The sequence below is a fragment of the Macrobrachium nipponense genome, chromosome 15 (assembly GCF_015104395.2).
Source record: "Macrobrachium nipponense isolate FS-2020 chromosome 15, ASM1510439v2, whole genome shotgun sequence".
Taxonomy (NCBI): Eukaryota; Metazoa; Arthropoda; class Malacostraca; order Decapoda; family Palaemonidae; genus Macrobrachium; species Macrobrachium nipponense.
The window spans coordinates 19,608,981-19,622,349 of record NC_087208.1 but is presented as its reverse complement, the minus strand read 5'-3'; the positions used below and the strand labels follow the sequence as shown (position 1 = coordinate 19,622,349).

The following is a 13,369-nucleotide window of genomic DNA, read 5'->3' as shown; positions in this document are numbered from 1 at the left end:
ACCAAGAAGAGAACAAAGCCCACCATGAGATGGTTTTGTAAGTAGAACCCACCTTTTGTCAAACTACTCTAGTTACTTTCTAGATATTGTGACTGATAACAGTAAAATGCTAAAGTTCTTGCAGAGAGGCTGACAAAATACTGTATTAGTTAGTAAGCACCATGCTCTGCAGTTTGCTAACTTGTGAGAGCCAAATTACTGATTTTTTTGTTGACATTACTTTGAAATATTTGCATATTACAATATACAGCATCTTGAAATGTATGCCAAAGTTACTTTTACAGCTATATCTTCTACCTTCATTTAAATAATAACTACTTTTCATATTTTTCATCTTCAAGATTTCCTTACACAGGCAGTAGTGAACTGCTTTTGATGGGATCTTTAGCAAACCATGACGTATTGTATTTTTAGTGTACATGTACAAGTGGTATAGTTGTTGGTATGAAAAAGATTGTTCAGTATGCCTATGATGCAATTCTTTTCTGTGTTAAAGTCTCCACATTTGAAAATTGAAGCTGACCTAAGTCAGCTAAAGGATTAGTGAATGGTATATATTTGGTGGGGTATGAAGCTGAACTCTATTAAAACAAAAACACTAATGATTAGTGGACCTTTTACAGATTTTCCACCCCGTCCTCCCATTCAAGTGGATGGTACTCTGCTGAATGAGTCTGAAGCTTTAACTTCACTTGATGTAACCTTTGATTTACATCTTAACTTTTGAGAAACAGTAGGTATTATTTGGAGGGTCTCACATATTTATAACAGTAATGAAATCAATGCAACCTGTTTTAGGTCATTTAGCCTTCCTTTACTAGAATTCTGTTCTCTGTTGTGGATGTTTGTGTCCACCAGAGATTTTTCTCTTTTAGATAGAGTGGTTCATAATGGTAGGTATACATTTCCTAGTGTGAGCAGTTATGACTTGGACCTGCGCTGACAGCAACCAGATTCGCTGAACAGTAGCACCAATATGTAGTAAATGTGTTTTACTCCCCTTTATTCCTCACACCATGATGATGATGTGCAGTTGGTACTTCAAAATTTCGAGCAAAGGTGCAATGCATTACTACCCTAAAAAAAATTCGACGTATTTTACTTGCATTTTTTTCAATTTATTTAATAATTTGTTAAATTATTTTGTTTTTTTGATAAGTGATCTCTTCTTTCTGTGTTTCCTATTACCTTCTAGTAAACACCATATTGTTTGGGAGTTTGAATTTCAAGTCAGTGTGGGTTTGTTCTATATGAATAGATATATCTTCTGAGTAATAATAATAATATAATAATAATAATCTTCATAAACACTGTCATAATTACATTCTAATTTAAAGCGCCTCAGCAGCGTAGTTGGTATGGTATTAGCGTTCCACCTCGGTGCTCGCGGGTTCGATTCTCGGCCATTGTGTTGAGGAGTGAGAGATGTGTATTTCTGGTGATAGAAGTTCACTCTCAACGTGGTTCAGGAGTCATGTAAAGCCGTTGGTTCTGTTGCTGAATAACCACTGGTTCCATGCAACGTAAAAGCACCATACAAACAAACAAACATTCTAATTTAAGGATTTAAAACTATAACATCGCCAGTAAAGTACATACTAGTTCAAATATCTCTGAGATACTTGAAAATATTAATTTCACGTTTATTTCCTCTTTAACCAGTTAATTTTGTAAGGCAGTAGTATACTTACACTTTACTTTATTATTTGAGGTTAAGATTTGTTTGCCTTTTGATCCAAATACAAAGTACCTATCCTCATATTAACAAAATAGCTGTGTTTATAATATCGATTATGTTGGATTTAACCTTATAAAATAACAAACTAAAATGTACTGTGAGGTTTATTAAATTCCTTGTTGTAACTTGATTATTTTTACCGTTATTCTGCAAGCTTATGAAAAGACAGATATGCCAATAATCTCTTGTCACTTTTTTATATATGTAGTATCAGATATGCATGAACTTCCCGGTTGAAATAATAGAACCAAATTCAAATACCAAGAAAATTAATAAATGTTCCTGGAAAATTTATGAGGTAACGTACAGTTGTTGAAATTGTTAGTTTTTTTTTTTTTTTGGGGGGGTGGGGTGGTGACAGATGGAGACAATGTAATGAAGGCTTAGGGACACCGGGAATAGATAAACAAAATTATGCCAAATCAAACAAAATTAGCAATGTAGACTTAAATAACAATGGCTAAAGAAGGAAAGAATCTTTTAGAAACACCAGTGGATAAAGGGAAGGAAACGGATGTAGCACCAGTAGACTACAACAGATGCAGCACAGACTGAAAGTCACGAATGATCAGATAACAAGAGATTTGGCCACTAGGAGAACATTTGATCAACAATGCAGTGTTTTGTCTGGATCTTCCTAATACTTAAGAGATAATCACGATTGATTATAAAAACTTTTTTTCAGGGATGGCCAAATATCAGTAAGACACGGAATTGTTATTCTCAGTAAGACACAGAATGTTATTCTTGGCTAAGTATATCTTTAGTTTGACCAGGCCACTGAGCTAATTAACAGCTCTCCTAGGGCTGGCCTGAAGGATTAGATTTTTATTTATGTTGCTAGGAACCAATTGGTTACTTAGCATCGGGACCTACAGCTTATCGTAGGTTCCGAATCACATTATATCTAAAAATTAATTTCTAATCACCAGAAATATTCCTCTGATTCAGCAGTGGTGCAACTTGGAGCGAACTCTGGCTATGAGATCGGTAAACGAGTATGCAACCAGCTCGTCCTGCGAGGAACTGTTATTCTTCATAAGTTCTGTTACTGATAAGAAGGAAGAATTGGTGTTTTTATTTTTTTTTTACTTCCAATTCAAACCGAATGACTATTAAAATTCCACCCACAGCTAGATTGAAAATGTCATTTCTCGTTATCATATGTATTATATACGTATTAGATAGCCAACAGCCATATCGCATTGAAAGCACCGCTTCTTGTGCGATTATATACGTATTATTATAATGATGGGTTAAAAGATATACATGAATGTCTAACTTACAGAGTACATAGGTAGGTGATTTACCTTAATCAACAGTGTATCAACTTAACAGCTTAGGTCAGCAGAGATAATGGTAATCAATGGAATGTGCCATAAGCAAACTGGCTTGTTCAAATATAGAACCCAGAACATATTGCTGGTGGAACATGTGTTGTAACCTCGGGATAAAGAGAAATGGATGAAGATACAAAATTGGTCACAATGAAAAACTAGTAAAAAATGGCCAAAGTTTCTTCGGCGCGAGAGTTTTCTGTAGTGTATGATGATGTTGGGGGACCTCGTGCAGTGCACTGTAGGCATGCCCCTAGCTGCAACCACTTTTGTTCCTTTTACTGTAACTCCTTTCATATTCCCTTTCTTCATCTTACTTTCCACCCTCTCCTAACACTTGATTCATAGTGCAACTGCGAGGTTTCCTCCGGTTACACCTTTCAAACCTTTTACCATCAATTTCTATTTCAGTGCTGAATGACCTCACAGGTCCCAGTGCTTGGCCTTTTCGCCTAAATTCTATATTCAACTTATAAAATCATGATCAACTATGACCGGTACCTATAAAACTACTGAGGTTAGATCGTTGCAAATTTGGTATATTTTAATGATTGGAAGGCGGATTATTAAAATACCAATTTGCAGCCCCCAAAAGCCTCAGTATTTTATTTCTTTTCTTTTGTTTTTTTAGGGCGGACAGGATAAAGTGCGGACGGACGTATAAAGCCGGCACAATAATTTTCTTTTACAGAAACCTAAAAATTATATCAGTGTTTTGAGATGGACTGGTCATGGGGAGAAAGTGGATGATTCTAAGCTGGTGAAAACTGTAAAATCCAGAGGTGCTTTTTGGGAGGAGAGGAAAACCTACGAATTGGAGGATAGATGGACACAAAAGCAATATTGGAATGGAAGGACCTCAGTATCTAGAAAGAATGGGAGTATATTTGGGCAAAAGCACAGCGATTGTCTGTGTTCACACTTATAGAGAAAGATAGCAGGACAGATGAATAAAAGAGAAAGCGGTAACAGTTTGAACGTTAAAAATACTCTGTTGTTAAGAAGGAACATCAAAATTATTTATTTTGAAAATTTCTGCAACACTCGTATAGCTCGTTAAACAGTTTGAGAGCAATGTAGAAATACTAGTAAATGTGCAATATTAATGCTATTAGATCGCTAATTGCAGTGTTTGAAACAATAGTAGGTACTACATAAAAGACCTAACATACACTTAAGAGCTACATCAGCAGTAGAACTTTCTAGAATTACAAAATTTTTCGACCAAGAGGAGTACTATAAGGCTGTCTTAGGATTAACAGTATTCATTACGTACACCATGGAATTATCATGGCTTATAGAGAGAGAGAGAGCGTGAAGTAAATTGAAAGTCTTGCTCTCTTCATATAGATTCCGGCAAGTTATGAACGACGCTGAAGATGCAATAACCTAAATAAGGCAGATGACAGACAAAAAAGTTGGAGTAATCGAAAAAAATTAAAGGGAAGATGAACAGAATGTGTGTTACTGAGGTAAAAAAAAAAAGGGGGGGGGGGCGGTCTGAAAACTATTAAAAGACTAAAATAAGTTATAAAGTAGTGCAAATAATATGGTGTGGAACTTGTTAGTATATGTTAAACATCGAGGTATGACGGATCAAATGCTGAAAGTATGAAAATAGAACTCTTCCCCACACAAAAAAAAAAAAAAAAAAAAAAAACTACAGCTATCAGAAACACCGTTGAAATATTTGTAAAGAGGGATGTAGCCACAAGACGAGACTGCAGTAGGGGTCTCCATAAAGGTTTACCAATTTGATATCTCAAGTTTTAGCGCTTGCGTAATGAAGTAGCCAACTGAATCATGAACAAATCCTCCTGGGCTGGGATCGCACTTTCTTCTTGAGCTAATGCCTGTTAGAAAAAAAAAAAAAAAAAAAAAAAAAAAACATGGCAAACGATCTACTGTGCTGAAGAATAGTTCATTACCATTTATTGAGATAAAAGAAAAAAGATGTAAAAGAAATACACAAATATTTCACTGAAAGCACAAAGACTGGTTGGAGCGAATATGCTATTCATTCAATACAGTTGCCAGCAAGAACTTGAAAGAGAGAGAGAGAGAGAGAAGAGGGGGTGGGGGGAGGAAATTAATAAATAAACGGTGCCCACTGGATAGACCAAAATAAGGGTAGCCAAAAATAAACTACGATGGTAATGATTATGATACGGTGAAGTAGCTATGTTGTTTTACCACAGTAGCCAGATAATTTTTTTTCTTTTTTTGTAGGTCGACATTATAACAACTAAAGGGAATAATTACGGTGACGATTTACGTTAAGAGGAGCATGTGCCGTGTCTAGAGGTTATGGATATGAGATATTTGCAGTCCCATTTTAATAAATTCCATGGAATAGTATATTGTAGGAACAAACAATATCTCGATCTGAAGAGTTGTTTAGTCAACAAGCACGAAATTTACCGAAGACATTCCATGAATCACGTACTGCATCCGAAAACTCCATCTTTTCCCCTGTAGGTACTACAAATATGGTATTTCCGATCGAAGTTCCATTTGCAGAAAAATATAATTATCTTTTATTGATTACATTATTGACAAATGATATGATCCTTCCGGTCAATATATACTTAACTCCTTCTACCGGAAGTAACCATCTGCTGAGGGATTTTTAACGGTTGCTGGATTTATCACATTCATTCTTTGGCGTGGTAAGGGTAAGCTGGTATGAACCGTAATCAATCTTGAAAGATCTTCATTAACATTTTAAAAATACTGACAATAAATATGCTGCATTTTTTACCCGCAGGGCTTGGCTCGTATACCTTTGTTATTTTTCCCTGGAAATAAATATTTTCTTTTTTTGGTATTTATCATATTGTAAATTTACTTTTTCGTTTTAATCTTTTTCTTCATCTTAATTTGGAGAGAAAAATAAGACCTGTATTTTATTTGCATGTGTTTATTCCAGTAGTAGGTACGGTTTCTAGTGTACGGCTTCATTTCTTGTTAATAAGTTTACGCAATAGATCGTAACTGATATTCCGAAGTATTCAAATTTTATACCCTTCATAACTTCATGCGAGGTAGTCTATCAACATTACAATACCGGTGACAACAATAAGGAGCGAGGTTAAATATTTTTTTCTTTTACTTAGAAAAACAGAAAAGGAACTAATGGCAATAATTCAGTTGCTAGCCCTCACAACAACGTCTACTCCGCTAGACTATGTAGTCCCATGAATTACCAAAACCACGAATTTTGAACTTTAAGAAGTCAGTAAACATAACCAGCGAATTTGAACACATAAATAATCATAAACATGATGTGATGTTGACTTATTCATTACTTATCATTTGGTATTTGTTTTTATTTTGGGTGAATCAGGTGGTCAAAACTTGTATAGTGCCATAGTTTGTATTATTAAGATCTGATCTAATATGATATACCTTTACTGATATAAGATACATAGTTATTTAATATTATTATAAAATGTGAATTGTCGCATAGATCGAAAATCAATTATATATTAAGAGTAAAAACCCAAAGTGGGTGTTTCATTTGACTCCAGTATGAGCAGGAGTGTATCGATCCGCGTAAAAAGATTTGTGTCCTCCAGAGCTGAGAGAGCTCAAGAGGTGTCACTCTGTACATAAATATACGTCAAAGTGCCGCGTTCCGACGAGGAGTAGTGCTATTTAGTGAAATTTGTGCTTTGTATGATCAATGAGTACAAAAATGGTGTATCTAGCGTTCGGCTAAAATGAAGGAAAATGAGATGAAGTGAGTGAAAAGTGAGATTGTGTGGGGCAGCGGCTGGCTCGCTGGCTGGCTGGCTGGCGAAGGCGAAGAAGAAGTTTGATGGTGTTGTCCGTGGAGCTTTGTTGTTCCTGGAGGTGGGTTGAAAAGGGCTGAGGTGGGCGGCCCCAGGAGGGCGGGCAGGATGCAGAAAAGTGAGAGGCGTGAAAGGGGGGGAGGGGGCGGTGGGAAGGAAGATCAGGACCCGGCATCTAGGAGAGTTTCCCGTGCCAGCACTGCCAACAGGACTGCTGGCACCACCATGCAGCCGGGCTCTAGGACATCCTCTTCCTCCAATTCCCTGGAGCTTTTTGTCGGCCCTAACTTCAGGGTCGGCAAAAAGATCGGGTGCGGGAATTTCGGCGAGCTCAGATTAGGTAAGTTGAACCCCCCACCCACCCACCCACCCACCCAACCAACTTTCCTGCTTTGATTTCTCCCAGCTCTTCACCTAGACCAGGCTATGTAGCCTAGGCTTTCCAAGGACGAGTCAGACCAAGCCAAAGCTTACTAGATACTAAAACATGTACAATTGTAGTTTCTGTAGGGTAATAGGTAGCATATGTCCGTTTTTGGCCTGTTTGTGCCTTGCCCTGTTTGTTTTGGTTAGGCTAAGGTAGTGGCCTAATTTTTCTGGCCTGGAAGGCTTCGTATACTGATCGTGGATTGTATCTTATGATGTCAATTGCAAGACCATAGCCTGAATTTATACAACACATCTAGCCTAAGTACAGATTGTTAGACTAAGGCAACTAGGTACAGCCCAGTAGCGTGCCTGGGTGTCACTAAGAAAACTGGAATGGCCACAAAAACAGGGGTTTTCAGGGTTGTAGTGTACTTTTACACTTAAACAATTTACAGAAATCTAAAAATCTGGTGATTAATTTTAGTAGTCTTGGATGTGTAGTCATTCACCATCTTCAAACATTTGCAGTGCAGTGTACCTAGTATTGTAGAAAAATGTAGAATTTTGTATGAATACAACTCTTTAGATTTTAGACTATTTCATTTACCATGTTACCTATAGGGAGGAAAGGGGTAAATGGTAAGGAGACAGTTGCACAACGATATTGTTTAATTATATGAGTAAATGATATCCCAGTGCAGCTGCCTCCCTTATATTTACCAAAATGGTTATTTATTGACCATTAACAACATTAATCAATCCAAGGGAGAAGTAGATTTGGGCGGGCTAGGGAAGTTAAAGTGGATGACTTAACCTGTGTAATTTTTTTCATTACCATTCAAAACTCCTGTTTCATAAAGTTATTCCCATTACTCTTAAAAAATAAATTTATTTTTATGAACAAAGTATGTAGGTGCAAAGCTAATGTTGATTTGGTCTTGGTTAGTGAATAAGCTGTTTTAATCAAAATGCTGCAAAATTTAATAGCATGCTTAAAAGGCTAGTCTACAGAAAGGATGGAGTATTCATAAAGTGACAAAATAACATTAGATGAGGAAACTATCATGAGATTAAATCTGTACTAGTTAGGAAAATGCTACTTAGCCAATTACAGGTTCCAGACTGGAATTTACTGAAAGATGAAAAAGGCAAAGCAAAGGACAGGCTCAAGTAGGTGTGGAAATAGAAAATTAAATGTATTAATAAGATTAGCTTTACAGACATGATTGATGGTTTAACAGTGAGCTAGTCTGTATCCAAAGGATTTTGCCAACTTGAGAATAAAGCAATATTAAGATGACTGAGTCAGATGGGAGGATGGCATTAACAGTAACTTAACCCCTTCTTTACCGGGTGGGTGAGCAGAATGTAAACATTGTGTTCGCTGCCGAACTGAATCTCTCGGTAGTGACTCGAGTTTGGAGGGGTGCCCATCGTAAAAATATTTGCCAAAAATACACTAATCAAGACAGGCTAATAAATTATCAGGTATTATTAGCAACTATAACGCATATCTCTGTTATTTTATCATCCTACATGGAAATAATGATTTTATGAAAAAAAATGTGAAAGCTCAGTGTCCCTTGTACAAGGGACACTGGTGGTCGATGAGAAAACTACGGTCTTGAATAGAAATTCGGTCTTACAGAATGTTGGTATATTGCACCTGGAACATGCACATAAAGTATTATCAAAATAGAACAGTAAATAAGCACGTAATAACAAAAAAAAGAGCAAAAACTAAAGCGAAAGCCCCGCCAATAAATATGGGAAATCGCAAATTTTATAGTATATCTTTCAAAAATTCGGGCGATGTCATTTTCTACGTTTTCTAAGATTAGTTTCATCACAGAAAACAACTTTAGGGGCGTTAGTGGTCTAAAACTAATTTTTCAAGTTTCTTGTCCTCAGAAAAAATTGCTTTTTGCTTTTTCTCTGGTTTGGTTTTTATATATAAAGTTACTATAAGGCTTTATTTCTACCTTCATTTATCTGGTGTTCATATCTTTTATTTGTAAAATGTAATAAGTGAATAAATAATAAATACAGTAAATGATGATACAACTGGTTTTTTACTTGGGTAGAAAGTTATTACATGTTTACGCTGTCTGGTTTTGTGATTTTTTTGTTTGAGACGCAGTTCATCTGTCACCTACACACTACTATAAGCAGTAATAATACTATTTTTTTGGGGTTCGTCATACGTCTGGCATCGTGTCATACTGTTTATTTTGCTGAAACTAACTTCAAACCGGAAATTACAGAATGATTGGAAGTCCCTATCTGAAAAGAGGAGTTTTGGTGGTACTTTATGCGTACCACCGTTTATGCACCCGGTGCGGTATAGTAGACTTCAATGGTGTACCCACCTACCTCCAAACAAACTTTCGGTAATGAAGAGGTTAAGGTTATTTATGTATAATCTGTATGTAAATGAGTTTATTATGAAGGGAAGTGTTGATGGCTTGGACATGACCCTTGTATATCTCATGGAAGAATAGCACATTTAGTAATGGTAGGGCTCCAAAAGTGAGAATTATGAGGACAGCAGCTGAGTGAGGATTTTTAAAATATAAAAGTACAGGAAAGACTTGGTTGGCACAATTTCACAGAAACCCTTTGCTTCGTGGCATTGGAAACTATGATAACACTTTACTCGTGTCTCATTAAATGTGGACATAGTTTGATCTGATGGCCTGCAACATACAATGGAACCTTGGTTTTCATACGTAATCCATACCAGAATGTCTCACAAAATCCGAAACAATAATTCCCATACGGAATAATGTACATAAATCCAATTAATGCATTCCAGGCACCCAAAAATATTTTAAAAATATATATTTTTTAGTGTGTGAACACAGTTTTGCATACAGAAAGCAATGGGAAATAAATATAAATGACTAGTAAAATTGGTGAATAAACATTGAACATCTCTTACCTTTATGAAAGACTTGTTAGAGTATGGGAGACGGAGAGTAAGGGAGAAGAAGGAGGAGAGGTTAGTGTTTGGAAGGAAATTCCCCTTCCAGAAGGACTTCAGGTATCAATGTATGTGACATGTCTTTTTAGACAGACATAACTTTCAGATACAAGTTTCTAAAACTGTTCTGTAAGAATATGTTGATCTGCTGGACCCATAGCTCAATTGGTGTCCAGGATATTCATGTTTTGTGTCCCCTACATTGTTTTGATTGATTGCTGCTTGTGTTAACAGCAATTCTTATGGATTTAGAATCACTTGTTGATAGTTTAGTAAGAAATTTTTGTTAACAGAAATAATGCAAACATTCTGAGTCCTGGGGTTCTGTTGCTTGAAAATTATCACTAGGCTAACATAATTCAGAACAACCTAACTACTATGCCAAAATTGAGATTTTTTCTACCTCCAAGAGTCATTAGTGTTATAGTATATAGTATTACTATTTGCCCATTGCCAGATTTAACTTTAAACTACATTTGACTTTTATTTCAATGGAGTTCCCAAAAGCAGGCTGCCCTAGACAGTTTTCATTAGTCTGGTCAAACTAGATACAGAAGAAAATTCATGTATCACCAAAGGTATTTGAAACCTAAAAATTCATATTAAAAATAGCCTAGGTCAGGGGTGGCCAGTCTTTTGGACTCCATGATCTACTCTAAAGACTGAAACACTCTTACAATCTACCATACTACATAATCACATGATATTGTGTGGGAAAAAATTTCAAACAGCGCCAGAGTACAGTAAAACATGAGTACAATTTTCTCTCTCTCTCTCTCTCTCTCTCTCTCTCTCTCTCTCTCTCTCTCTCTCTCTCTCTCTCTCTCTCTCTCTCTCTCTCTCAACTTGATCATGAAGTATATAAAACGTGATGCTATGTAGGAAAAATAAAAGGACGAGTATATACGCTTGTGTTTTTGTTTGTTTATATAGGATTGTGGGGGAATGGCTATTGACCAAAAAAGTGGTTGTGATCAACTGGTAGATCGTGATGACTGTTTGACCACCTCTGGCCTAGGTCATCAAGCATGGGCTGCAGTAGCCCAAGGGTATATCGGATTTAGTTATACAAATTAGTGACAATTAGCCAAGGCTAATTTAGGTTATGCTAATAAGGAGAAAATCATGATAACGTCTTCAAAATACATCTCTAAAAATAGGAAGGTATTGCTTAAATTAATATTGTACTGTAAGTACTCTTTGGGATTATCCAAAGTTAGCTTTGGATTGGTGGGCGCCAAATGAGCTTCATTACTGAAGAAACCAAGCTTAGGCTATGAACCCCCACACACAGTTTTGTTTACTACTGAAGAATGGCTGAAAAATACCTGTTTAACCTAAGTGCACCGACAGATATTTATGTAAATCGTAGAGTCTGTATAGCTAAAATTCATACATTTGTACATCAACTACACAATTTTTACTCCTAGTGTGTGGCTGAGTAACAGGATTCAAAAGCTTCATTGCTGGTCGGCTCATGAGTTCTGTGTATCCTCTGATTTTGTCAAACAAATTAAGGAACCCATACATATTTCTAGTAGTAGATTAGGCCTCATAGACAGATGTTCCAGCTACATATTGTGAGGTCCAATGTCTGTGAATATACAGACACTTCTGATTATTGTGCCATTGAGATTGACATATCTATCATCGAGTATATTTCTAATGCCACCATTGGAAAAATGGTCTGGCTGAAATCTAGAGCCAATTAGGATTGCTTTATTGAAGCTTGTCAGGCACTTATTATTTCAGATACTGTTCATGCTCCTAAGAAGTTAAATGAAATGCTATATTAATAAGGTACAGGCAGTCCCTGGGTTATGATGGGTTTGGCTGATGATGTTCCGAGGTTAAGGCACTTTTCAATTATATTCATCAGAAATTATTTCCGGGGTTACGACGCCTACAGTGCTCATCTGGCACAAGAAATATAACACCAAAAATACAAAATAATCAATATTTGAAGGTTTTTTGATGAAAAATGCAATAAGAATGCAGTTTACATAGTTTTCAATGCACCCAAAGCATTAAAGGTTATATAGGTTTTCTTAGGATTTTTTTGTGATGTTCCGGCTTACAATGATTTTCGGGTTACAACGCATCTCAAGAACGGAACCCCCGTCGTAACCCGAGGACTGTCTGTATTTCAATAGAAATGTCAAATTTAGGACAAATGACCAGCCATGACAAACAGACTAAATTCTGCACATGGACACAAAAATGTGCAAATGAAAATTACACTAGTGATTTTGTTAAGTACTGTGCTGTAAATAGAACTTACTATACAGATGAGAGAAATTACAATAATTCCATGGAAGAGGAAGCTTGAAGGAATGACTTGGTATCATCTGTAGTGTACAAAATTTGCATCAACTATCTTTTGGGTCAGGCTGTTCCTCCATTCCATCGCTACTCACTGATGATGGGCGATTGGTTGCTGGCCCTAAGGAAAAAGCTAAAATGCTTCATTGAGGTTTTTAGGCTAAGCAATCAGCTGACGATGTCTCTCTCTCTGATACTGTACTTGTCATCCTGAACCTCTTACAGATTTTGCATTTTGTTAGAGATGTTAAGAAAAATCGGATAATCTTGATAGCTGGGGTGTAGATCGTGATGGTTTTTTTTTCTTTTTTTATCATGAATGCAAGCTTTAGTAATACAGTGTCTGTTCCAAAGAAGGCATATATATCTGCAGACTAGTAACTACAGGCTAATTTCTATTCTATGTGCTCTCAAACATTACTGGAAAACTTATTTTTAAGCCTTTATTTAAGTGTGCAGAATCTAAAGGATTGTTAGCTGATAGTATATATGATTCTCTTTTAGTCTTTACATGTTATTAGTATCTATAATGCTCTTTTAGTCTTGACATGTTATTTGGAAAGTAACCTTGATAAGTGTATGAGTGTAAAGTATTTCAAATAGATTTCAGTGGTTTTTTAGTTAATCATGAAGCACTTATTTATGAACTTAAGAATCTTGGAGTTGATGGATATGTTTTAGGATTACTTCAAGATTTCCCAGGCAGTGGCGAGTTGCTGTTGATAGAATCTTCAGTGAACCAAGACCTGTTGTGTCTGGGATTCCACAGGGTAGTGTTCTTGGTCCAATGTTTGTTTTAGTGTCTACAAATGATGTGGTCATTGGC

General features: G+C 36.3%; 1 protein-coding gene across 9 annotated transcripts in view; it reads left to right on the top strand.

Annotated features, from left to right (window-relative positions):
* The first annotated feature begins 6,615 nt into the window (after positions 1 to 6,615).
* The window catches only part of LOC135227021 (casein kinase I-like), a 239,736-nt gene continuing 232,982 nt past the window's right edge, over positions 6,616 to 13,369 (top strand). For 3 of the 9 annotated variants that reach the window (XM_064266791.1, XM_064266794.1, XM_064266790.1), the window contains exon 1: positions 6,618 to 7,209. In XM_064266791.1, the coding sequence (XP_064122861.1) occupies positions 6,978 to 7,209 (232 nt within the window). In that variant the 5' untranslated portion in view covers positions 6,618 to 6,977. Of the gene's footprint in view, positions 7,210 to 13,369 lie in introns of all 9 variants that reach the window. The other 6 variants (XM_064266797.1, XM_064266793.1, XM_064266796.1 and 3 more) reach the window with 3 other exon arrangements.